Consider the following 23,335-nt stretch of genomic DNA (forward strand, 5'->3'; position numbering starts at 1 on the left):
GAGCGTCAGCCTGCCGACTCAAGGGTCCCAGGTTCAATTCCGGTCAAGGGCATGTACCTTGGTTGCGGGCACAAACCCAGTAGGGAGTGTGCAGGAGGCAGCTGATCGATGTTTCTCTCTCATCGATGTTTCTAACTCTCTATCCTTCTCCCTTCCTCTCTGTAAAAAATCAATAAAATATATTTTTTAAAAATATTGGTAGGAAGGATTACCACAAAAATAATTCCATGACAAGAAAAGTCCTTGGTGTTGGGAATAAGCCCTCCATCAAAAGAAGCAGCCTGTCATCTCTCCAAGCCTAGCTTCCTCATTGCTCAGGAGCAGGAAAGAAAACCTAACTCCTTTTTTGCTGCTGGTAACGTTGAACAAGGCCCCGACTATTGAGGCTAATCCCGGGACGTGTGTTTGCTTTGCAGACTGCATCATCTGCCATCAAAGGTGCTATCCAGCTGGGCATAGGATACACAGTGGGCAATCTCACGTCCAAACCGGACCGAGATGTTCTCATGCAAGACTTCTACGTGGTGGAAAGTGTGTTCCTGCCCAGGTAAGAAGATGTATTTTGTGTGTGATATTTCGTGCTAAGGAACCCTCCTTGCGACACCCCGCATTGAAGACTTTTTGCCAGTGCGCAGTAAAGCGGCGCAGACCCAAAGCAGCCCAGCGGACGGTTACTTCCTGCCGCATCAGGCGGCCTGCGTTTTCTCTATGGAGATGGGAAGCGGGTCTCCTCCTGGGCGCCAGTTGTCATTAGCTGTGATGTTGCCTGAAGGACCAAAGGGAGAAAGACTGGGAGTCAGTGGGAAAGAATGCAGCCAGTACAGAGTAATGTCTGCGAAGGTTTAGAATAAGAGGACGTCCGAGAAGCAGCAGCTGGCACCAGGTTCTTGTTACCCCTAATTTAAAAGGGGGGCTGGGAGGACCCACACTTAGGCATGCATCTGAGTCCACTCATTTAGCTGCTTTTTTAACTTAACTCGTTCCACTTAATTTTCCTCAAAAAAAAAAACTGATGAGGATCCCAATATTTTGATACTGTATTTGCAAAAACGCCCACGTTACCCATACATGCTACCTTAACTTAATTGTATGGGGGAGGAAGGGATAATCAATTCAGCAAATGATCTGAGTTTGAATGATGGTGATGGTTGTACAACAATGTTAATGTACTGAATGCCACAGCACTGTGCACATGAAAATGGTTACAGTAGCAAGCTTTATATTGTGTCTGCTCTACCAAAATAAAGTAAATAAACCAAACATTTAAGTCCAGACCTAGCTTAGTCTAGGAAAAGAAGTAATCATTATTAAATTGGAAATGTCACCACTGCTGACAGGATTTTTTTAATATAAATATTTGATTCTAGATACAACATATTTTCCTATTATAATGTTTCTGCTTTTACCTAAATATGTCTTACTCATGGTCTAGCATGTTTTGGGGATTGGAGGTAATTATTTTGTCTTTTGGTTCTATGAGGATTGACTTATCAGGCACATTTATTTTTTTAAAATATGTTTCTTCAAAATGAGCCACTTTTGTTATTAATGATTACTGGACTTGTATGAGAATGACTGGGTGAAACTTCAGCTCTCAGTGTTCTCATTACCTTACTTTTTAAAAAAATTTCCAGAGGATGCCCAGCCGGCATGGCTCAGTGGTTGGGTACCGACCTATGAACGAGGAGGTCATGGTTCGATTCAAGGTTAGGGCACATGCCCAGGTTGTGGGCTCAATCCCCAGTGTAGGGCGTGCAGGAGGCAGCCCATCAATGATTCCTTCTCATCATTGATGTTTCTATCTCTCTCTCCCCCTCCCTTCCTCTCTGAAATCAATAAAAACATATTGATTTCAGAGGAGTGCTACTTACATTTATCTGTATGTCCAGGTGTCAACTGGCTGGAAGTAACACCTGTAGGTGACTGTGCCCACCTAACCACAAAGGGGCCCATAAATACTGAAGGTCAGGTATGAATCCAGACAGACTCATTTTGCTTCAAATGCTCTTGGTTGAAGAATAAAGTTGATCTATCAAAATTTTTGGAGTGTGCTCTTCTAGGGCCCCTTAGCAGGTATGAGAACTAGTTTCCATAGAGAAAATGGACAACCCCAAGGCCTAAGATATAATCCTGTTTGCTTATGACACTGCTCTTCTTTCTAGAGCTGGAAATTGTTCCATGTCTTTGTTTTTAACAGTCTGTCACTCCAAACAAACAGTGCATGAACTACATCCTTGGATATAACTTCGGGAGGTCATGAGTTTACCTCAACCTTTTGGTATGATCTGTTAGACCCATAATTCCTATAAATGTGTTCTCAGGATGTTCGAGCTCTCGGGATCTTCCAGGGCCTTTTCCCAGCCATGTCAGTCTTATTTTTTTTCTTCAGCTACAAAGAACAAGGGGAGCAGAGGCCGTTTGTGGGAGGGTGGCTGGCAGTGAGTTCAGGGTGGTGGGAGCAGGTCGCTGAAGATGATTCATAAAGAAGGACAGGGTGCTCCATCATTGCTCATCTCTTTCTTCTCACGGTGTCCAATCAACAGAGCCAACCATTGCTGGGCACTGGGGAAAGCGTGGGCCAACATGTGGTCCTCAGACCTGCAGTATCAGCATCACTTGGAACGTGTTAGAGATGCAGGTTCCTGGGCTCCACCCCAAGTCAGCTGACTCAGAAACACTGGAGGTGGGATCCAGGAATCTGCTTTGATAGTCAGCCCTCTAGGTGATTAAAAGTCAGAGAACCACTGGCCTAGACATTACTTTCAATTTGAAGGTATAATCTTCCTAGTAAATAACAAAATTCGTTCTTAGACTTATTACTTGTAAGAATCATGTAATAAAACTCCATGATTTTAAAATTAATCTTAAATATTAAAATTATGTCTATTTAGCAACTAAATTATACATGACACTGTATGAGATACTTTACAATAAGGAGCACATAAATAAGGTCTTCATAGGCACTTTTCTCTTATAATTTATTTTTCAGTTACAGTTGACAAGATTATATTAGTTTCAGATGTGCAACATAGTGATTGGACATTTCTGTTACTTACAAAGTGATTATCCCAATAAATCTAGTACTCATCTGACACCATACATACCTATTATTGACTATATTCCCTGTGCTGTGCTTTACATCCCCATGACAATTTTTATAACTGGAAATTTGTATTTTTTAATCCCTTCACCTTTTTCACCCATTGCCCCAACCCTTCCCATCTGGAAACCATCAAATTGTTCTCTCTCTCTCTCTCGTGTGTGTGTGTGTGTGTGTGTGTGTGTGTGTGTGTGTGTATGAGTTTTTTCTGTTTATTTTATTTTTTAGATTCAGCCTATAAGTGAAATCATATGGTATTTGTCTTTCTCTATCTGATTTATTTCACTTAGCATAATATCCTCTAGGTCCATCCATGTTATCACAAATAGCAAGATTTCATTTTTTATGGCTGATTAATATTCCATTGTGTGTATGTGCGTGTGTGTGTGTATGTATGTGTGTGTGTGTATGTATATATGTGTGTGTGTGTGTGTGTGTGTGTGTGTGTGTATATATATATATATATATATATATATATATATATATATATATATATATATATATCACATCTTCTTGATCCATTCATCTATTGATGAACACTAAGTTGCTTCCATACTTGGCTCTTGTAAATAGGGCTACAGTGAATATAGGGGTGCATATATCTTTTTGGATTAGTGTTTTGGATTTCTTCAGATAAAATACTCAGCAGTGGAATTGCTGGGTCATATGATTGTTCTTTTTTTTTGAGGAATCTCCAAACTATTTTCCATAGTGGCTGCACCAATTTACAATCCTACCAACAGTGTACAAGGGTTCCTTTTTCTTTACGTCCTCATCAACACAGTTGTTTGCTGATTTATTTTTGGTAGTTATTCTGAAAGGTGTGAGGTGATATCTCATTGTGATTTTAATTTGCATTTCCCTGATGATTAGTAATTTTGAGTATGATTCCATTTATCTATTGGCCATCTATATGTCTTCTTTGGAAGTCTATTCAGGTACACTGCTCTTTTTAAAATCAGAACGTTTGTTTTTTTGGTATTAAGTTGTATGATTTCCTTACGTATTTTGGATATTAACTCCTTATCAGGTATATCATTGGAAGATATTTTCTCCCATTCGGTAGGTTGTCTTTTTGTTTTGTTCATGGTTTATTTTTTACTGTGCAGGAACTTTTTGGTTTAATGTAGTTCCATTTGTTTATTTTTTTTCTTTTGTTTCCCTTGCTCAAGGAGATATTTTCAAAAATCATTGCTAAGAGTGATGTCAAAGAGTTTACTGCCTATGGTTTCTTCTCTTTTTTATTGTGTCAGGTCTTACATTTAAGTCTTTATCCTTGAATGTGGTGTAAGAAAGTGGTCTAGTCTCATTTTTTTTGGCACATATATGTCCATTTTTCCCCATACCATTGGTATATTCTTGCCTCCTTTGTCATAGATTATTTGACCACAAGAACGTAACTTTTGTTTATATCAGCTAGTCTACAGTAAAATTTATTTTGTTATATGTCAGGGCCAGCCTGACAGGTTGAGCCGGGCTGAGGCAGGGAGGTGGGAATTGAGAAAAGAAAGACAGGAAAGCGGGATCGGGAGGACTGCAGCTCTCGAGGAACTGAAGCAACTTTATTAGCCACACAATCCTATTTATACACAACACACTGAATAGGAGATCTGTCAAGAGGAATGTATTCTTTGTTCCTCTTAGTCTCTAAGGGAGAGATAGAACAGAAGGACAAGTTCTCAGTACAGCATATCTCAGTAAATAGTTACAGACTTCTTGGTAAGCCATGAAAGGCTGTTCTCATTCTACTGATAATCGCCATCCAAACAAGTCTGGGAAAACTGTGTGGGTAAGGGTCCCAGCCTTGCTAGCCCCTTTAGGGGCAAGGACCTTGCCAGCTTACATCTGGCCCCCAACAGTTATGCATCGATCTCAGCAATTCCAAGAACCTATCAATGATATTAAGGGAGGACTTACTGCATCTCCTTTGCAGTGATGGCGAACCTTTTGAGCTCGGCGTGTCAGCATTTTGAAAAACACTAACTTAACTCTGGTGCCGTGTCACATATAGAAATTTTTTGATATTTGCAACCAAAGTAAAACAAAGACTTATATTTTTGATATTTATTTTATATATTTAAATGCCATTTAACAAAGAAAAATCAACCAAAAAAATGAGTTCGCGTGTCACCTGACACGTGTGTCATAGGTCCGCCATCACTGCACTATAGCAATCAAAATGTCACAAAAAAAATGATGAATAAATTCAGTGTCATGATTGTGGCAATGGTTTCACTGGGGTGTACACATGACAAAATTCATGAACTTTATTGTATGCCAATTATATTTCCACAAAGCTGCCCAATAATGCTTCCTCCCTATCCACCCATACTCTACACTTGCCTGGGCAGGAGCATGAGGGGAGGTGGGGCTGACTGGCTCTTGTTGGAAGTGACTGAAGCGTTCTGAAGCCTCTGGTGAGTCCGTCCAGGTCATGGAGGGAACACATTCCTTAGGGCGCCTTGAGATGTTTTCATCACTGCTGCTGTGAAGCTGCAAAATCCGTTTCCCTTAGCAACCCAGTGTATTGTGTTATTTTTTATTTATTCGAAAATGAGTCAAGGTTATTTTTAGATAGTATGTACTTGGTCTACAGGTTACTTCATTTTATGGATGGAAAAAGCTCTGGACCTGATTAAGATTTGAAGAGGGATATAAAAGCTCTGTCAACAATTTGGTTCTGTGCTTTTCCAAAATTACCAAGTAGATGAGTAGAGAACCATGACCAGATCTTAATATTTTGACCCCATTTCTGTGCTGTGATCATAAATTCAAGATTGCAGATACATTTCCATGTGCAAGTAAGATTAGGAGGAAAGGATGTTTCATAACATTTGTACCATGTTTAGATATTTGGCAGTTGCAACAGAGGTGGCAAAGAGAGGTAAGGTTTATAAGTACCAACTATGCACCAAGCATAGCTTAATTGATATTACATAACATATAATACTTAATGTTGTTAATTACCATTCATCTTCCCCCCCCCCAAATTTACATATGAATTAACCAAGGCCTTGAGATATGAAGTGGCTTAATCCAGAGCTATACAACCAATAAATACATGGTAAAGCCAGGATATGAAATTAGGGGTGGCTGGCTCTAAAGTTTTGTTTTTCCCTGCACTATGGCAATAAAGCACAGGAACAAAATTCCTGCTTTTTTGAATCAGAAAAAAAAAAACATCTTTTACCTTAGAATTGTGACCCTAAATCTGCCTCTCCGGCCCCTTGACCAGCAATTCTGATCCCTTCCTCCACTCCCCTGCAGGAGGTGCCATCACTGCCTTCTCCGGGGTGGGAAATATGGTTGGAATGCTGGCAGTAAAAGTTACATATCTCTCAGTTTTCAAAAATAATTATCTAACTGAAGAATTTCTAAAAATTCTCCTGCCTTGTAAACAGAATTGAGCTTGATGTGAGGATGCTTGCAGAAAATGGACTGCCCCTAGAGTTGGTGGACATGCTGTTCAGGATTTATTTGAATAGCTAGCTAGGAGTACCCTCACTGGGGAGAGAATTCCGCAGAACTACTGTGAGGGTAAAACGTTATTCTAAATGCCACGCAAACGTATACATCAAAGGTTTATGTAAGTATTTCCAGACATCAGTGCTAGATGTTACGGTTTTGACACACTAGCCAACTACCTGCCTGTCAGGTAATGCTGACATAAACTCATCCAAGAATTGTATGTATCCCATGGAGCCAACACACTACAGCCCACAGCACAAATTCGGCTCTTTGCCTCTTTTTGTTAATAAAGTTTAATTGGAACACAGCCACATCCAGTCACTTACATATTGCCTGTGGCTGCTTTTCCACAACAGCAGACTTGAGTAGCTGCAACAGACTCTAAAACAGGGGTCCTCAAACTTTTTAAACAGGGGGCCAGTTCACTGTCCCTCAGACTGTTGGAGGGCCGGACTATAGTTTAAAAAAAACTCTGAACAAATTCCTATGCACACCGCACATACTTTATTTTGAAGTAAAAAACCAAAACGGGAACAAATACAATATTTGTATTTGCATGTGGCCCGCGGGCCGTAGTTTGAGGACCCCTGCTCTAAAAGATCACCACTTCCCTGCCCCGATCTATACAGACATTCTGTACCAAGTTTTATGTATATGTGGATAGAAGACAAAACTGTCACAATACTCTTCTCAGGATTAAGTGAGATAAGTTCCTATCGCTGGGCAAGCCAATAATATGATGTCCCTTCAAGTCAAAACCCTTTTAAGCGTTTGCTCAGCATATGTAGTGGAGATGGGAAGAAACTGATTTCCTAGCAATAAAAGTTATGTATCTCTTCCTTTATTTCAAAATAAAAGATTTATTGCAAGTACCAAATATTATATAACATTTTACCTTATTTGGAATTGCCTTGAAGGCACAATTTCTTAAAAGCACAATTTCCTGGTATGGTAATAACCACTTGGGAGGTTTTAACATTTAAATAATCAGTGACATACCATGTAATACAGTGACACCCGGAATACATTATTTTGTTTCAGAATTTAAGCTGTTTTCAGCTGCCAACTTTGTTGTAAATCCTCACATGAGGATATTTTTCCATTGACTTTTAGAGAGAGTGGAAGAGAGAGAGAGAGAGAGAGAGAGAGAGAGAGAGAGAGAGAGAGAGAGAGAGAAACATCGATGTGAGCAAGACACATGGATTGGTTGCCTCCTGCACACGCCCTGACCAGGGCCAGGGATCAAGCCTGCAACCAAGGAATGTGCCCTTCACTGGAATTGAAACTGGGACCCTTCAGTCCGTGGGCTAACACTCTATCCACAAAGCCAAACCAGCTAGGGCTCAGCTACTGACTTTTAAAGACTACTGCCAGCTGACTGGCCTCAAAAGGTGATTCGGTCTCCTGTCGAACAAGGCAGCTCAGCAGAGTGGGGGTTGGCGCCAGCAAGGAGTATGTCTCTTGTTTTGCTTTGTTTTTCCATCCAAGAGCACTATCTAATTTGGCAAAAGAGAGGACCAATTTCTATTTCACTGGTTAAATAGAGTCATGTGGAAACGAGAAGATCTCCACCTTGCCTGAATTGGCAGGGGCTGCTCTGGTGTGGATCTAATTTCCCCATCTTGTTTGTTCCTGACCACGTTAAGCCATTACTTTCCCTTCCTGGGCTTTGATTTCTTTATCTGCTAAAGGGGAAATCTCAGGTGGTGGCTAATGTCTCCTCAAGCTTCAACACTGTAATTCTAAGCATCCATTGCCATCAAGAAATGTGTATTTTTGGATTTACAGCAAGCACTGGCTTTGGCCTTAAAAATTGAACTCTGGCCCAGCCGGTGTGGGTCAGTGGCTGAGCACTGACCCCTGAACCAAGAGGTCACAAGCTCGATTCCTGGTCAGGGCACATGCGCAGGTCGCAGATTCGACCCCCTGTAGAGGGCATTTCTCTCTCATCGATGTTTCTATCTCCCTCTCTCTCCCTCTCACTCTCTAGAATTATTAAAAGCATTTTTTAAAAATAATTGAACTCTGTTCAGAAAAGGTGAATATCAAAATGCCAGAGTCAGTCCATGGTCAAAGTTGGACTGCTTCTTGGTGAAATAAGAGAGGAAAGGGCAGGATAGAGAAAGTGCTGTTCTTTAGTCAACGTTTCTTCCTCTAATGGCATTAACAGACCCTTTCCTTTATAACGTGATAGGGATAGTGCTGTGTGTTTGCTCAGTTGTGTAGGTTCCTACTTGGTAACATAAAGTTGGAAATTTCATGCAGTCTCCAAATTTTTATTGTTGGAATTTTACCAGCTCATGGGAGTCAGACATCTAGAACCACCGCTGAAAACCTCCCAGCTGAAATTTCCAAAGCCTCTAAATTATGTCAGGAGAGAAAAGTAGATTTTCCCCCCTCAAACCCTGCATAAGCTCATTGATATAAATCTTAACCTGGGAAGAGGTCTGCTCTTCCGGAGACTTGACTTTTGCTGAGTAGGTCTAGGTGCTGGGCGCAGTCTTCTGCTGAAGACCAAGTGCAGGCAGGAGAGCCCCAGGGTCTTCAGTGGGACCCTCCCTCTGGCAGCAGACTCATGTTGATTGCAGCTGTGTAGCTGCCCTAGCTAAGCCGTCTCCCCATGTGCTGAGGAGCCTCTGTGTTGGACAGCTGTGGCCAGCACCCACGCCGCAGCCAGTGGTTCTGCCGGAGCGTGACGTCAGGAAGCCCAGGTTGGTGTCTGCTGGCCGATCCTCGCCGGGCCTGCTGGTTGGTTCTGCTCTTGTGCATTGTAGCTCCTGACAAACTCCAGCTGGAGCCAACAGCCCCATTAATTTTCATTTCCTTCAGGAAAGCTTCAATCAGGTCAGGCTGGTATTTGTTAGTCACTGGAGCAGCTTGATGCGCTCAAGCAACCCCTTCTGCTGTGGCACCGAGCGTGCAGTGCTCTGTTTGTGTGTATGTAAGGTTATGGCTTTTAATCCTCGCTTTTAAAATGTTCCAGTGTAGTGAATAGTAATACAGAGAAGGGTTTATCCTCATGATGCTTTTAAAGGAAGACTGAAAAGTGTCACTTTGGTCTCCGTGCCCTTTTTACCCAATGTTCTCACTGTTCCTAGGGGCATGTTTATCCTTCAAGGATTTTTTTTTTTTTTTTGCCCTCAACCGAGGATATGTTTTTATTGATTTTGAGAGAGAGAGAGAGAGAGAGAGAGAGAGAGAAAGAGAAATACAGAGAGAGAGAAACATTGATGTGAGAGAGAAACATAGGTTGGTTCTCTACCAAACACACCCCAACCAGGGATCAAACCACAACCTAGGTATGTGCCCTGACTGGGAATCAAACCTGCAGCCCTCTGGTATACGGGATGACACTCCAACCAACTTAGCCACTGGGCCAGGGCATCCTTCCAGGATTTTTTTATACATCTACCTGCCCAAAATATATTTTTTCCTTTTTTATATAAATGGTGGCACGCCACACACAGTATCTGCATCATGCTTTTTTTACTTAACTTATCCTACAGATCTTATCATGTCATTGCATATTAAGCCTCCTTGTTCTTTGTAAATATTTTTTTAAAATTCACTTTTTGGTCTTTTTCTTTAGTGTTGACGAGCTCTTTTGTTTGTTTGTTAATCCTCGCCTAAGGATATTTTTCCATTGATTTTTTGAGAGGGTGGAAAGGAGGGGGAGAGAGAGAAACATCACCCTTGACCAGAATCGAACCTGGAACCCTTCAGTCCGCAGGCCGATGTTCTATCCACTGAGCCAAATCGACTAGGGCAGTGATGGCGAACCTGAGGTGACACGCGAACTCATTTTTTTTGGTTGATTTTTCTTTATTAAATGGCATTTAAATATATAAAATAAATATCAAAAATATAAGTCTTTGTTTCACTATGGTTGCAAATATCAAGAAATTTCTCTATGTGACATGGCACCAGAGTTAAGTTAGGGTTTTTCAAAATGCTGACACGCCGAGCTCAAAAGGTTCGCCATCACTGGACTAGGGCATGGGGCACTTTATATTAGGAGTTTAGCCCTTTGTGATATGTATTACAGGTATTTTCCCTTTTTGTCATTGTCTTCCCTTTTTTAACATTTGGTCAGCTCGTGAAGTGTTCAACTCTGGACTGTTTCCCGTGAAGCCTTAGTCATTCAAACATATTGAGGGCTTCCAACATGCCATTCCCATGCCATCCACATTTCCATTCCCTTTGCTGTTTCATGTTTAGAGGTTCAGTACCTGGCGTCAGGAAACAGCTTGTAAATGCTAGATCTGGACCTCGAACCCAGTTCTCCCTGGGCTATAAGGTGTTAAGAGCACCTTAACTACCACACTGAGTATCCAGTGTGAGTTAAGAGAGTGCAAACTAGCCTTAATAACAGTCAAAGAAATACAGTCTTATTTATCGGTGCGTTATCATGAAAGTCAGACTCATATAAACTTGAATAGAGTTTTGATGTTCCACCGAGAATGTGGCAAAAAGAGACATTGAATCTCTATATAAAATCATATTACTCTACTGCATTGTTCTTATTTTTCACAATGAAAAATTGAAGTACAGGCAGATTAGGTGACTTACCTGATATCATGTAAATAAAACTAATCATAAACATCAAAATTCAGCCTAGTGGATGCCCCTAAGGCAGTGGTTCTCAACCTTCCTAATGCTGCGACCCTTTAATACAGTTCCTCATGTTGTGGTGACCCCCAACCATAAAATTTTTTTCGTTGCTACTTCATAACTGTAATTTTGCTACTGTTATGAATCATAATGTAAATATCCGATATGCAGGATGTATTTTCATTGTTACAAATTGAACATAATTAAAGCATAGTGATTAATCACAAAAACAATATGTAATTATATATGTGTTTTCTGATGGTCTTAGGCAACCCCTGTGAAAGGGTCGTTCGACCCCCAAAACACGACCCACAGGTTGAGAACCGCTGCTCTAAGGAGAAGGAAAGGTATAAGATCAGTAAAAAGTTCAGAAGGGATTCGACTATATGGATAAATTTTATTTCTTAAGCAGCATTTTGGGGTCATGGATATTCACTGGTTTATACTTTATACCTTTCATATATCATAAGTATTGCAAAAAAATTCAAAGATGAACCCAGAAACGGGGGGGAGAAAATGATTTAAGTGGGAATGGAAATCGGATTTTTAAATCACGAAGAAATGTAAGGTCTCTTTTCCTGTAATTATGGATTTAAGGAAGACTTCACAGATCCAGGCCCCATCTATTTCCAGTTCCATAGTTCTCATCTATTTTAAAAATTATTTTACCTATTTGTAGTTCAAAGAATTTATCCAGTGTTCAAAATTCATGGCAAAAAAAAATGCATTTCTAAAATTTGTTCCACGCACTAAACCCTGGATCTTATGCCTAAAGCAAGTCAACTATGGTTTCATGAGAAAGGTGGGTTGGTTTCCCCAGGAAGGAAGCACAGGGGGATGGTGACAAATTCTCAGGCTGAAGACACAGTGTGGTTGGCAGGGGCTGCCTGCTTGGAGTGGCCCTCACTGAGTTGGCAACTGTTTTTACCTGATGGCCGCTCGCCTTTGAAACATGAACTTCAAGAGACCCACTGTCAGGGGGTGCTTTTTTTTAGAGGGGAGATTGGCTCCGGACCAGTAGAGCTAGAATTTGAAGTCAAAATTGTCTTCGCTAATGTTCTCTCTCTTATTCTTTTTACTATTTTAACTGCAGTGAAGGGAGCAATCTGACCCCAGCACATCACTACCCAGACTTCAGATTTAAGACATATGCTCCACTAGCATTCCGATATTTCAGAGAGCTTTTTGGCATCAAGCCTGATGATTACTTGGTAAGAATCTATAATTTTCCTTCTTTTCCAGAAATGTGTGATGTAAACATTTGTCTCATAGCAACAGTGATAAGTGACTTGTGTCTCTTATTTTATAAAGCTCTGGCGCATAGTAAAAAGCTCCAACTCTCATAATGATTATACATTTAGCTTCAGAACATGTGATTTGATTGCAGTTTTTAACTGATGGCTACAAAATCTACCATTGTGATTGATACTTAAATAACTCTGGTATTGGTTTCTTCTTCAGATAATTATTCTAACAGATATATTATGATTAGTTCTAAATACTCCTGTGAATTTTGCTGATTGGATTCTCTTGGAAAGCCTTTCTGTTTTAATTGCCTTATTTACACCATTCGTCTCAATCCTGCCTTGGCCCACAACCATTTTCACCTTGACCTACAATGGAATATCATTTTAAAGGAACTGGATATCTTTGTTCTCAAAATCTCTTTATACAGATTCTTTTTAAATGTGTTTTCATTTGGTACAAGGCCGTGTTCTATTCTCAGATTTGTCTTTTCTCCCTGCCTTCCTTCTGGCGCACGGCAGCACCAATACAACAGCCTTTCTGTGAGGTAGTCTGATGTGGCTTCAGAGATTTATTCTTTTCCTGTTCAAGGAGTCAGGGCCTTCTTTCTGTTTCAAGAAGAAAATGGTGTCATTTGATCACCGTTCACACCCTCGGGCTCTTCAAAATCAGTTCTCAAGAAGCTGAAGGAAGGATGCCATCAAATATTGATGGTTCATCTCATTCTGAATTGTATTAATAGAACTTGAGCTAGATCCTGGAATAATGCTTTGCAAAGGAGGTAGAGCCACATTTGTCACTTGTCACAGAGAGTGTTTAAAATGCATCTTTTAATTTGGGTGCAATGGCAATGATTACATTCCAAGCAGATTCTCCTTTGTGCTGATGGAAACCACGCATGACCCGCTTCTTTCATTTGGCCTTAAGAAAATAATATGACTGCTGCCGGATGAAATAATACCGGTTCCTCAAGGCACATTAATAAGTCTTTATAGAGCAGGCAGAACTCTATAGAAAGTCCCTGGGCATCCTGCTTTCCTGAAATGTGTGTCCATGTGCTCTCTGCCTCATCACACCCCTTTAATTGAAATGCCAGGTGCCCCTACCCAGCATTATCAACCCTGCCATCTCAACCACTCAAGTACACAAATTCATTTGGGGTGTGTGTGTGTGTGTGTGTGTGTGTGTGTGTGTGTGTGTGTTTGGCTAGAAAACAAAGAATCTTCCCTTTCTGTAATTACTGAGGGTCAGTGTCATTCAAGGAACGTTTTTGGGGAAACCACTGGGATCTTAATATCATATTACTGGAAATAAGATCAATCCCTCATCTTCTGCTATACGTGAGAAATTAATGCATTTTCTCTCTGAATTTCCTTGAGATTCTGCAGGCAAAGGGGATACCATACATTTGCTTTTCGTAACACAGATCCAGTCAGTATGGGATGGCTGCCCCTCTGCCCTCTCCCAAGTAGGCCTCCCCTGTGGCCATTGACCCCCAGGCTGGGAAACCCTTGCTGCTGCTCATTCTGTCTCACAGCACAGCTTTCTTTTGGGAAGGCCCATTTCTGAACAAGTCCTCATGTAGCTGTCACAGTAATGAGCCTGTAAGCTAGAAAGTTTACTTTCATAATGAGGTTAAAGTGTTCACAAAGGAGCATAGGAGACTAAGCTGATGGCTTCTGTAAGCAAAAGTCTTCCTTCAACCCTAGCCGACTTGGCTCGGTTGATAGAGCGTCAGCCTGTGGACTCAAGGGTCCCGGGCTCGATTCTGATCGAGGGCACATGCCCGGGTTGAGGGCTTGATCCCCAGTAGGGAGCGTGTAGGAGGCAGCCAATCAATGATTCTCTTACATCATTGATATTTCTATCTCTCTCATCCTCTCCCTTCCTGTCCGAAATCAATAAAAATATATATTTTTTAAAAAGTCTTCCTTCATGTACCTGGCGGAAAGGTAAATTAATCATTGCCTATTTTGAACACCTATCGTAACTAAAATACTTAGCTAATAATTATTGGGAGATTCAAGACATTATAATTCATGAAAGTCAGAGAACTTAGAATCCAATTAGAATAACTGGTTTATGTAGGAAAGAACCATTCTACCAGGCAGTAAATAAAAAGACAGAAGCAACACATTAAATGCTCCAGGAATTGGGGGGGGGGAGTGGTCTCTCTCTCTCTTGGATTAATGATTAAGAGGGCTTCTTATGGGCATATGTGGTTTAACTGTGATTTTAAAATTACAAAGGATTTGAAGGGAAAGATATTGGAAGGGCCAGAGGGAGGTGACTGTGATACCAAAGCTACAAACGCATTAAACATTTAGAAGGACTTTGAGTAGGCCAGTATAGCAGGAGGGAGAGGTTTTGATCAGGAATATTAAAAAGATAGGGCCATATAATTCAAATAAACAGGTTTTCTTTAATTATAGGAAATGAATGAAATGTAGAGACTGACTACATATTTGACATTATTGAACTATTGTTTTGGTGGGATGATGGTATTCTGTTTGAAAGGAGGAGTTCTTCTCTTTTAAGAAGTATCTGATGGATGATACAATTTGATGTCTGGGATTTGCTTCAAAGGAGTCTGAGGGAACCAGGCAGGGGAGTGGTTAGGGGTGAAGAGAAGACAAAATTGGCCATGAGTTGATAATTGTTGAAGCTAAAAGACAGAAACATGGATGTTGATTACACGGTTCTCTCTACTTTTATATATGTTGGAAGTTTTTCCATAATGAAAAGTTAGGGGAGAAAAAGATAAGACCAGGAGGAAGTATCCTTTTGTGGGTTTTTTTCCCCCCATTTCCACCAGCCTTATAACTGTACACACAGTTCAATAACCAGGCCCATCTTAGGGACCTGCAGGAAACACAGCAGGGGCAGTGGCTCTCTAGTTACACATGGCCTGGTCCTCATTGGCTACAGCCACCCACTTGCCCTGCACTGGGGATCCACAGCCCAGAACTGAGGCAGCTCCCCCTATAGGTCTTGGAGCTTCTAGACACTCAGCCTCCAAACCACCCCATCTGGGGCCCCCACGCAGTGACCTGAAATGTGGCCGTTGAGGAAATGGTCTTTTGTATGACACGGCATGCTTCAGAAAGTCAGGTGTGAGCCTCAGAGACTTTCTAGCCCAACCTTTCATTTTAGATGAGGCATCTGAAGCTGGGGCCAGTGAAGGGAAATGTCAAGGTTACCCACATTGGTGGGGACAGTGTTCATATCAGAACAGCCGTCTCCCCATCCCCCCCTCCACAGTGTTCTTTTCCTTTTACCATCTGGCCTCATGCTTCCCAACCCACCAAGCCTCTCATTAATTGTGGTCTCAAGGTAGGTATTCCCTAGCTCAGTGGTCGGCAAACTCATTAGTCAACAGAGCCAAATATCAACAGTACAACGACTGAAATTTCTTTTGAGAGCCAAATTTTTTAAACTTAAATTATATAGGTAGGTACATTGTTATTAACTTAATTAGGGTACTCCTAAGCTGGCCTTTGCTAAAAACGTCCTCAATCTGATTGAGGTACGTTCACTGAGGTCGACCCCTTCCAACTCTCCCATCCTCACTCGTCTTGTATACTTGTTTCGTCTATCTCCTTTCGTTCATCCTCTCTATATGTCCAAACCATCTCAACATACCTTTCTCAGTCCTCGACACTACATTTCCTTTCACTCCACAATGTTCCCTAAAATTAACTTAATAAACTTTACTTAAAGTTTTAAGTCAACTTCGCACTGTACGTGGGCGCCCGCACGTGGTATTTTGTGGAAGAGCCACACTCAAGGGGCCAAAGAGTCGCACGTGGCTCGCGAGCTGCGGTTTGCCGACCACTGCCCTAGCTCATTGAACTGTGAACAGTGATTATCCAGTCTGAAGAATACAGCCAAAGAGCTCAAACAGCCTAACAAAACGCATTTTGGAAACATTAAGCCCAAGTAAACACAGAAAAATGAAATAAGATGGACCATGAAAAACTGTGGGGAGCAAAGTAGGATGTAGTGCAAATCTCTACCTCGTGCATCCTGCCATCTGTCAAATGGGCTCTTTAAACCCAAATTGGCGAAGATAGACTGGTCTAAAGGTGGGGGAAGGAGGGGCTAGCATTAGGTGGTGATGGGTAGCTCTGTAGATGGGTTTGATATTGGAACCCCTTGATGTGTGTGTGTTTCTCCTTAGTTTTGTGCTGTTGCCTCTGGATTTCAGCCTGAATTATTCTGTTTATGTTCTCGGTTCCATTAAAATGCTGTTCCATTGCAAGTGTCGTGTTGAAACGTGCCTAATTTGGACTGTGAGACAGCTCGGTGAAGGTGCTTCTGTATGCCCCGCTCAGCCACGCAACCACTTTTTCTTCCTTATTTGTTCCTGAATAAACACCTCCCAAGGGAAGGCGAAGGGGCCCCAGAGCTTTTTTCCTCGTCTCTGCTTGGGCAACAGCCTTTGGTTCATTTCCTTCTCCATCAAAAGCCCAGGGTGATTTATATGATGTCTTTTCAGGTTCACTGATACCAATAAGAAAGAGAGCAGGGTGCATATTTAACACAGTCAGGGGAAGAAATGGCAGGGAAAGGATCACGCCACGCAAGTGTACATTGTTAAGTTGCCTTGGCAGGGTCCAGCTGGGCTGTACTCTGCGTTCTTCCCAAGGGTATAGGAGGGAGGCTCTGCAGGAATCAGAAGCCAGAGAGTGAATACATTGGACCAGCGGGCACAAATGGAAGTGCCTGGAAGGCACATAAAACCCAGCAGTGCACGGGGCTTGTTGATCGTGTGGCTAATTAAAATGTTCCCATCTCTCCTCCTTATTTGTTCTTAAAAGGCAGCCTTTCAGTGAAGGTTGCTTAGAAGAGAACGTAACAGAATTGTAGGTGGAGAAACCATATAATCATAGATGACAATGGTAATATTCCTGGTCAGTATCATGACGCCAGTTTGTTGCACACTAACGCTGTGCTCATAGAGACCCCCGAAAAGTTATTAAAATGCAGCAGAACACCTCATTTTCCCCCTTCATACTAATTTATAAATGACACAATAAAAGAGTGTTGGACAATTAAGTAACCCACGAAATAATCTCCATATTATGTCACTGCTTATAGAAGAATTTGAGACTAATTGGGAGCAGATGTTCAGGTCTGACTCCAGTTTTCTCTAGACAGCTCTGCCTGAATCACCCCCTCATTTCTCTGTTTGCAGCCTCTTATTTCCACACTTTGTGTTTTTGTACTTTCGCAGCATTTGCTCCAATCCATGAGAAGGTTCTGAGCCAAGACTTCCAACCCCATGGAACAAGGAATCAGAATTTCTAGAGTCTGGGTCCTGCCTTCCTTCTTTGAGGCCTTTATTTTCCAGGGTCTCAAATTTGTGACTGCAGAAAAGGCCCACTTTTTTTCTTGCTTCTCGGTGTATCTGTGGGCAGGCCCGCTCCCGTAGGAGTCGGGCTGAGGCCCTCAGTGCATCCTAAGGCACCGCCAGCCCTCCCTCACCTGCCTGTCTGTTGTAGGTGGAGTGCCTCTCTCCACTGCATATGCCAGTGGTTCTCAACCTTGGCTGCACATTAGAATCACCTGGGAATCTTTTTAAAATCCTGATTTTTGGGCCTCATCCTCCGGAAATTCTGTTTCTTTGTTACAAATGTTCTGGCCCCACCCCATAACAAAGAAACAGAATTTCCGGAGGATGAGGCCCAAAAATCAGGATTTTAAAAAGATTCCCAGGTGATTCTGATGTGCAGCCAAGGTTGAGAACCACTGGCATATGGTCATGTAATCAAAATTAGCACCAGCCATAGCTAAACGGTCAGCCGTTGCCAGGCATTTTGAAAGCGTCCACTCTAAAGGCTTCCAGCTGTTTTCTCGTGGGCATTATTATCTTTGTTTTAGAGATGAGAGTCCTTAGACTCCAGGTTGCACAAGCAGCCACCGGCAGCGCCACGTGTTACAAACACCGGTTGGTTCCGCGTCCCGGGCCCTGCCACCGGCCACACGGACACCCTCTCGGCAGGAAGGTGCCCTCTGCTTCCCCTCGGCTTGTATGGCATCCAGCGCAGTCTGACGCTGTGGCTGTTTTCCTGCCTTGCCCTCAACTTGTCCAGAAAGGCCAAGGCGGTGGTGCTGCCCAGCACGAGAGCGTCAGGAAGCGAGGAAGAAGATGGAAGTTGCCAGTGCCTTTTGGGAAGGCAGTAAGCACTTGCTTCTTTCTCTCCTCAGAGAATTTTGTTCCCCTTGTCTGAGGTGCTGCCAAAGCAAGAGAGTCTAAAAAGGGACAACTAGAGAACTGCTTTTTAGTCACTTTTCTCCCGGTTTCTCCTCCTTCCTTCTCTGCCGCCCCTCCTCTCTGACTTACCTTCACAAGCCCAGATGAAAGTCTTGGAGGGGTGTTCAGCCATGTGGTCAGAGGTCTCCGTCAGAGGATACGGTTCTTTAAATCCCTGCCTGTGCCACTCCCCAGGGCTAGTCAGATCACACACACATTCGCCTCCTTACCTTTGCTCTGCACCCAGTGTTTCTCTAGTCAGTAATGAGGATTATTAGTGAAACACTGAGCTCAGTAACCAAAAATTGACCTCTCTGCTAGTTTTTGTCACTTTTGGCGAGATTTACAGCCCTTGTTGCTGATGGAGTCCAGTCATTTGTTTGACAAAAAGTTACTGAATGTCCGCTATGTGCAAGGCCCAGGTCCTGAGCAGTATCACAGGATCCGATATTCATAGTTTCTGCACTCACAGCGCTCTAATGGGAGCTCCAATCTGTAAATAGGCCGTTAAGGTGTTTTTGTAGTAACTTCTGTGATGAGGACGTCCAATGCCAGGAAGCAGTTGATCTAGACTCGCGGAACCAGGGAGTTTTCTGGAATAAGTGCTAGCAACACTGAAAGCCACGTCACTGTAACAGCCTCCTCACTGTGCTCCCTGCATCTTCCTTTCGTCCACCTGCAGTGGGTTCTCACACAGCAGACGGAGTGGTGCTCTGCTCCAGACCCTCCAGGGCAGCGGTTCTCAACCTGTGGGTCGCGACCCCTTTGGGGGTCGAACGACCCTTTCACAGGGGTTGCCTAAGACCATCGGGAAACACATATATAATTACATATTGTTTTTGTGATTAATCACTATGCTTTAATTATGTTCAATTTGTAACAATGAAAATACATCCTGCATATCAGATATTTACATTATGATTCATAACAGTAGCAAAATTACAGTTATGAAGTAGCAACGGAAATAATTTTATGGTTGGGGGTCACCACAACATGAGGAACTGTATTAAAGGGTCGCGGCATTAGGAAGGTTGAGAACCACTGCTCCAGGGGCTTTCAGCTCCCCTAGAGAAGAGGCCATTGTCCTTACAGTGGCCTGTGGCACCTGCGTGCTCTGGCCAGCTCGACCCTTCTGGCTTCATCCTTTTCAGCTCTCCTCCTTGCTTACCTGCTCCAGCCACTGGCCTCCTTGCTGTGCCTTGAACTCTCCAGGTCTCCACACTTTTGCATTTGTCCTTCCCTCGGCCTGAAATGCCCCAGATCTCCACAGGCCTCTACTCAAATGCCACCTTCCCAATGAGGCTTTCCGTGACCACCCTACTTAAAATTTATTGCAGCCCAGTCCTCACTCATTGCTGGTACTCTCCGCCCCCCTTTTCATGCTCCATTTTTCTCAGTAGCACTTACCACACTGATGTATAATTTATTCACTTGTTAGTTCACTGTCTGTTTCCTCTCCTAGGATATAAGCTTCGTGAATACCTGGGAAATGACACAGGCTCAATAGGCGTTTTAAATGTTGAATGAGTTCATGATGGAGTGGTCGTCAACCAGGTGAAGGTAGCCTGGAGGTTGTTTCTGGTAGAGGAAAATGCAAAAGGCTAGTAGTTAAGAGTATGCAGCACATTTGATAAAATGGGGAGCAGCTCTCTATGACTAGAGCTGGAATGTGAAGAGGGAAGTGAAGAGAGAAAAGATTGCAGGGCAGAGCTGGGCCTTTCCTGGCCTTAAAACATCTGTTCTAAAAACTTGGGTATTATCTTCTATGTAGACAGTGGAAACCACTAAAAGTTGTGAAGGCATGGAAGGATATGCTCAGATTTGTATTTTAGAAAGATCCTTGGTTTCCTGTTGGAGAATGCACTGGAGGGCTGGAGTGTGGATAGTTGAGATGAGGTGGGACTTTCCATAGTAATCAAGGCATGAAGTGATGAAACCGTTGATCTGAGGGTATTGGCAAAAGAGATGTCATGAAGGGGGTCGGTATAATCAAGAGTCTGGATATGGAAGGTGAAGAAATGTGAGGCATTCAGGGTAATGCCCAAGTGTTTGGGAACAAAGATGCTTCCAATCCCTATGATAGGAAGAAAGGAGAAAGGGAGAAAGGAGAAGATGGAGGATGCGGCAGGAGGCAGGTGTAGAGTGGCCATGCATGGTTGTGCAGGGTGTGCACCTTCAAGAATACCTGGCCACGGTGGGGGGATGGAGCCTGGAATCCAGCCCTCCTACTCACCAACCTTGTAACTGGCCCGCTGCTACATCTGCCAGGAGAAAGAGGCACCTCTTTCTAATTCCCACAAAGGCGCCACAGTCCTGAGATGAATTTGATTTTGAACTCGTCGCATGTGGAGTGTTTGTGATATAACTAAGTAAAAAATATCCAATAAAAGGTTAGGTGTACAGGTCTGGAGTCCTTAGAGATCTGGGCTGGAGATACAGATGTTAGAGACATTTCCTTGGTGAAGCCCTGAGTGGATAACACCCTTTGGGAGAATAAATCATGAGAAGAGAACAGGTGTCAGTGTTCAAGTGACAAATACACAGTGTGGATCCGACCTTTAGTTGTTATTTTATGGGCACTTGTTGGGAACAAAGCACCTTAGTCAACACTGCTGTTTGAGCTATCTCATCAAATACATGCGATGATTTATGATTCTATCATATAACACCAGGGGTGGGAAGGGCATGTCTGTGTCCCATCAAAGTATTATTAAGATAAATGGATCAATTAAAGTTTTTGACATCTCACACAGAGCCTTCTGGGTGTACCCGGAGCCTCTTTTTAAAGCTCATGGAGAGCGCTGCCTGTTTCCAAATGGCCAGAGAGGTAATGCTGTGGTTTTCCTCCTTACTCTTCAGTATTCCCTCTGCAATGAACCGCTGATAGAGCTGTCCAACCCCGGAGCCAGTGGGTCCTTGTTTTTTGTGACCAGTGATGATGAATTTATTATCAAAACAGTTCAGCATAAAGAGGCGGAGTTCCTTCAGAAGCTGCTGCCCGGCTATTACATGGTAAGTAGCTGCACATAATTAAAGCTTCTGCTTGAGATTTAATTACTTTCTTCAAAAGTGTATTTCTGTGTGTGTTCTTAGTGACTCTTTGGAATGTTTCTTTCTCTCTGGTGAACTTTATTTTGTATTTAGACTATGCTATGATATTTCTTGACAAGATTTGAAAAGCAAAATAGAACTGAGTAGTAGAGTATAGCTGTTAACTCGCTCTGCCCTGGGTTCAAATCCCAGCTCAGCCATTAACTGACTGTGTGACCATGAGTAAGCAAGGTAACCTCTGAGCCTTAGTCCTTTCAATCTTTAAAAGCTGGGAAATGCCTATTTTATGTGGTGGTGGTGATAAAGAAAAGAGACAGGATGTAAGATAAAGGAAGCAATGCATTCATTGCAAACTCCTTGCACCCAGTACATACTAATAACATGAGTGGTTAATATTCGTTGAGTGCTAAACTATGTTAAGAACAGCTACAAGTGCTTTTCTTGTACTAACACATTTAATCCTCACAACAATCTTGGACACTTCAGTCATTGCCATTTTGTAGATGAGTAACTGAGACAAAGATAAATGGAATAAGTTGCCAGGGGTAATTCAGGGAGTGAGCTGTAGAGGTGGGACTTGAATGCAAGTGGTAGGGTTCTAGAAGGCTGTGTCTTTAACCCCTGCACTATGTACCAGCATGCATTCAAGAATAATCATTATAATTCAGAATTTCATAGGTTAATTATAATGACATGAAAATCACCTTTCATGTAATATTTTAGAGACAAACAACCAGTAACCTAGTCTAGGTGAATTTACTAGACATTTAGTCTAAATTTTTAAAAAATAAACACTTTCCTAAGTAACCTTTTCATCTTCATCCCTCTCATGTATTGGCACCTTCATGACAGTTATTAATGATCTGTGGTTGGAATGGCGACAGGAAGCAGTTTAGATTTCAAGCCCCCAGTCCTGCTGCCCACTTGCTGAGATAACTGTCGTCCTTGTTTCAAAACAGAATTGATGAGATGCCACACAGCTCATTTATGTGTAAAAGATTATTTAAATCCAAAGTCTGCTAGAGACTACATTAAATGCTGTAAATCTGCCACACATGTAACTAGAGCGATCAAACATCTAAATACAAATCTTAAATGACAGGGTGCACAGATTTTAAAAGGTCTTGGTCCTGAACAAATAGCTTTTATTTTTGAGCAAATTCTCTTCTTTCTGTTAGAGAACATAAAAAATACAGAAAAGGAAAAAGAATGCAACCATCCATAATTCCTTTCCCAGAGATGCGTATTACTAATATTTGGTATAAGTTGGTATATGTCCTTCCGGCTATATTGTATTTATATACACATTTTAAAGTAATGTAAAATTGGAATCAAACTAACATCACACCCTTGGCTAACCTCTAAATGAGCAAATCTTAAACGTCTATAGTTCTAAGCTTCCGTAGTTCTAGATAGATTAGTCTCTTACATTAAATTGAAATTAATAAATATTCAGTAAAACTTTAAAATTTAGCTGAACAAGTGGTTCTATCCTAGTCATGTATGCTAGTGTAACAAACAATATAATTCATCCCACTAACAAGAAACGGATGGGAACATCATGCAGTTTTCCAAATAGACATTGAAGAGAAACTAAGACACTC

The 23,335-nt window shown here is 42.1% G+C and overlaps 1 protein-coding gene across 12 annotated transcripts in view; it reads left to right on the forward strand.

Annotated features, from left to right (window-relative positions):
- The window catches only part of PIP5K1B (phosphatidylinositol-4-phosphate 5-kinase type 1 beta), a 288,346-nt gene that overhangs the window by 154,029 nt on the left and 110,982 nt on the right, over positions 1 to 23,335 (forward strand). For 6 of the 12 annotated variants that reach the window (XM_059656847.1, XM_059656846.1, XM_059656843.1 and 3 more), the window contains 3 exons: positions 417 to 547; positions 12,273 to 12,390; positions 21,540 to 21,692. In XM_059656847.1, the coding sequence (XP_059512830.1) occupies positions 417 to 547; positions 12,273 to 12,390; positions 21,540 to 21,692 (402 nt within the window). The remainder of the gene's footprint in view (positions 1 to 416; positions 548 to 12,272; positions 12,391 to 21,539; positions 21,693 to 23,335) is intronic. The other 6 variants (XM_059656851.1, XM_059656849.1, XM_059656848.1 and 3 more) reach the window with 3 other exon arrangements.

This window comes from Myotis daubentonii, chromosome 11, assembly GCF_963259705.1.
Source record: "Myotis daubentonii chromosome 11, mMyoDau2.1, whole genome shotgun sequence".
Taxonomy (NCBI): Eukaryota; Metazoa; Chordata; class Mammalia; order Chiroptera; family Vespertilionidae; genus Myotis; species Myotis daubentonii.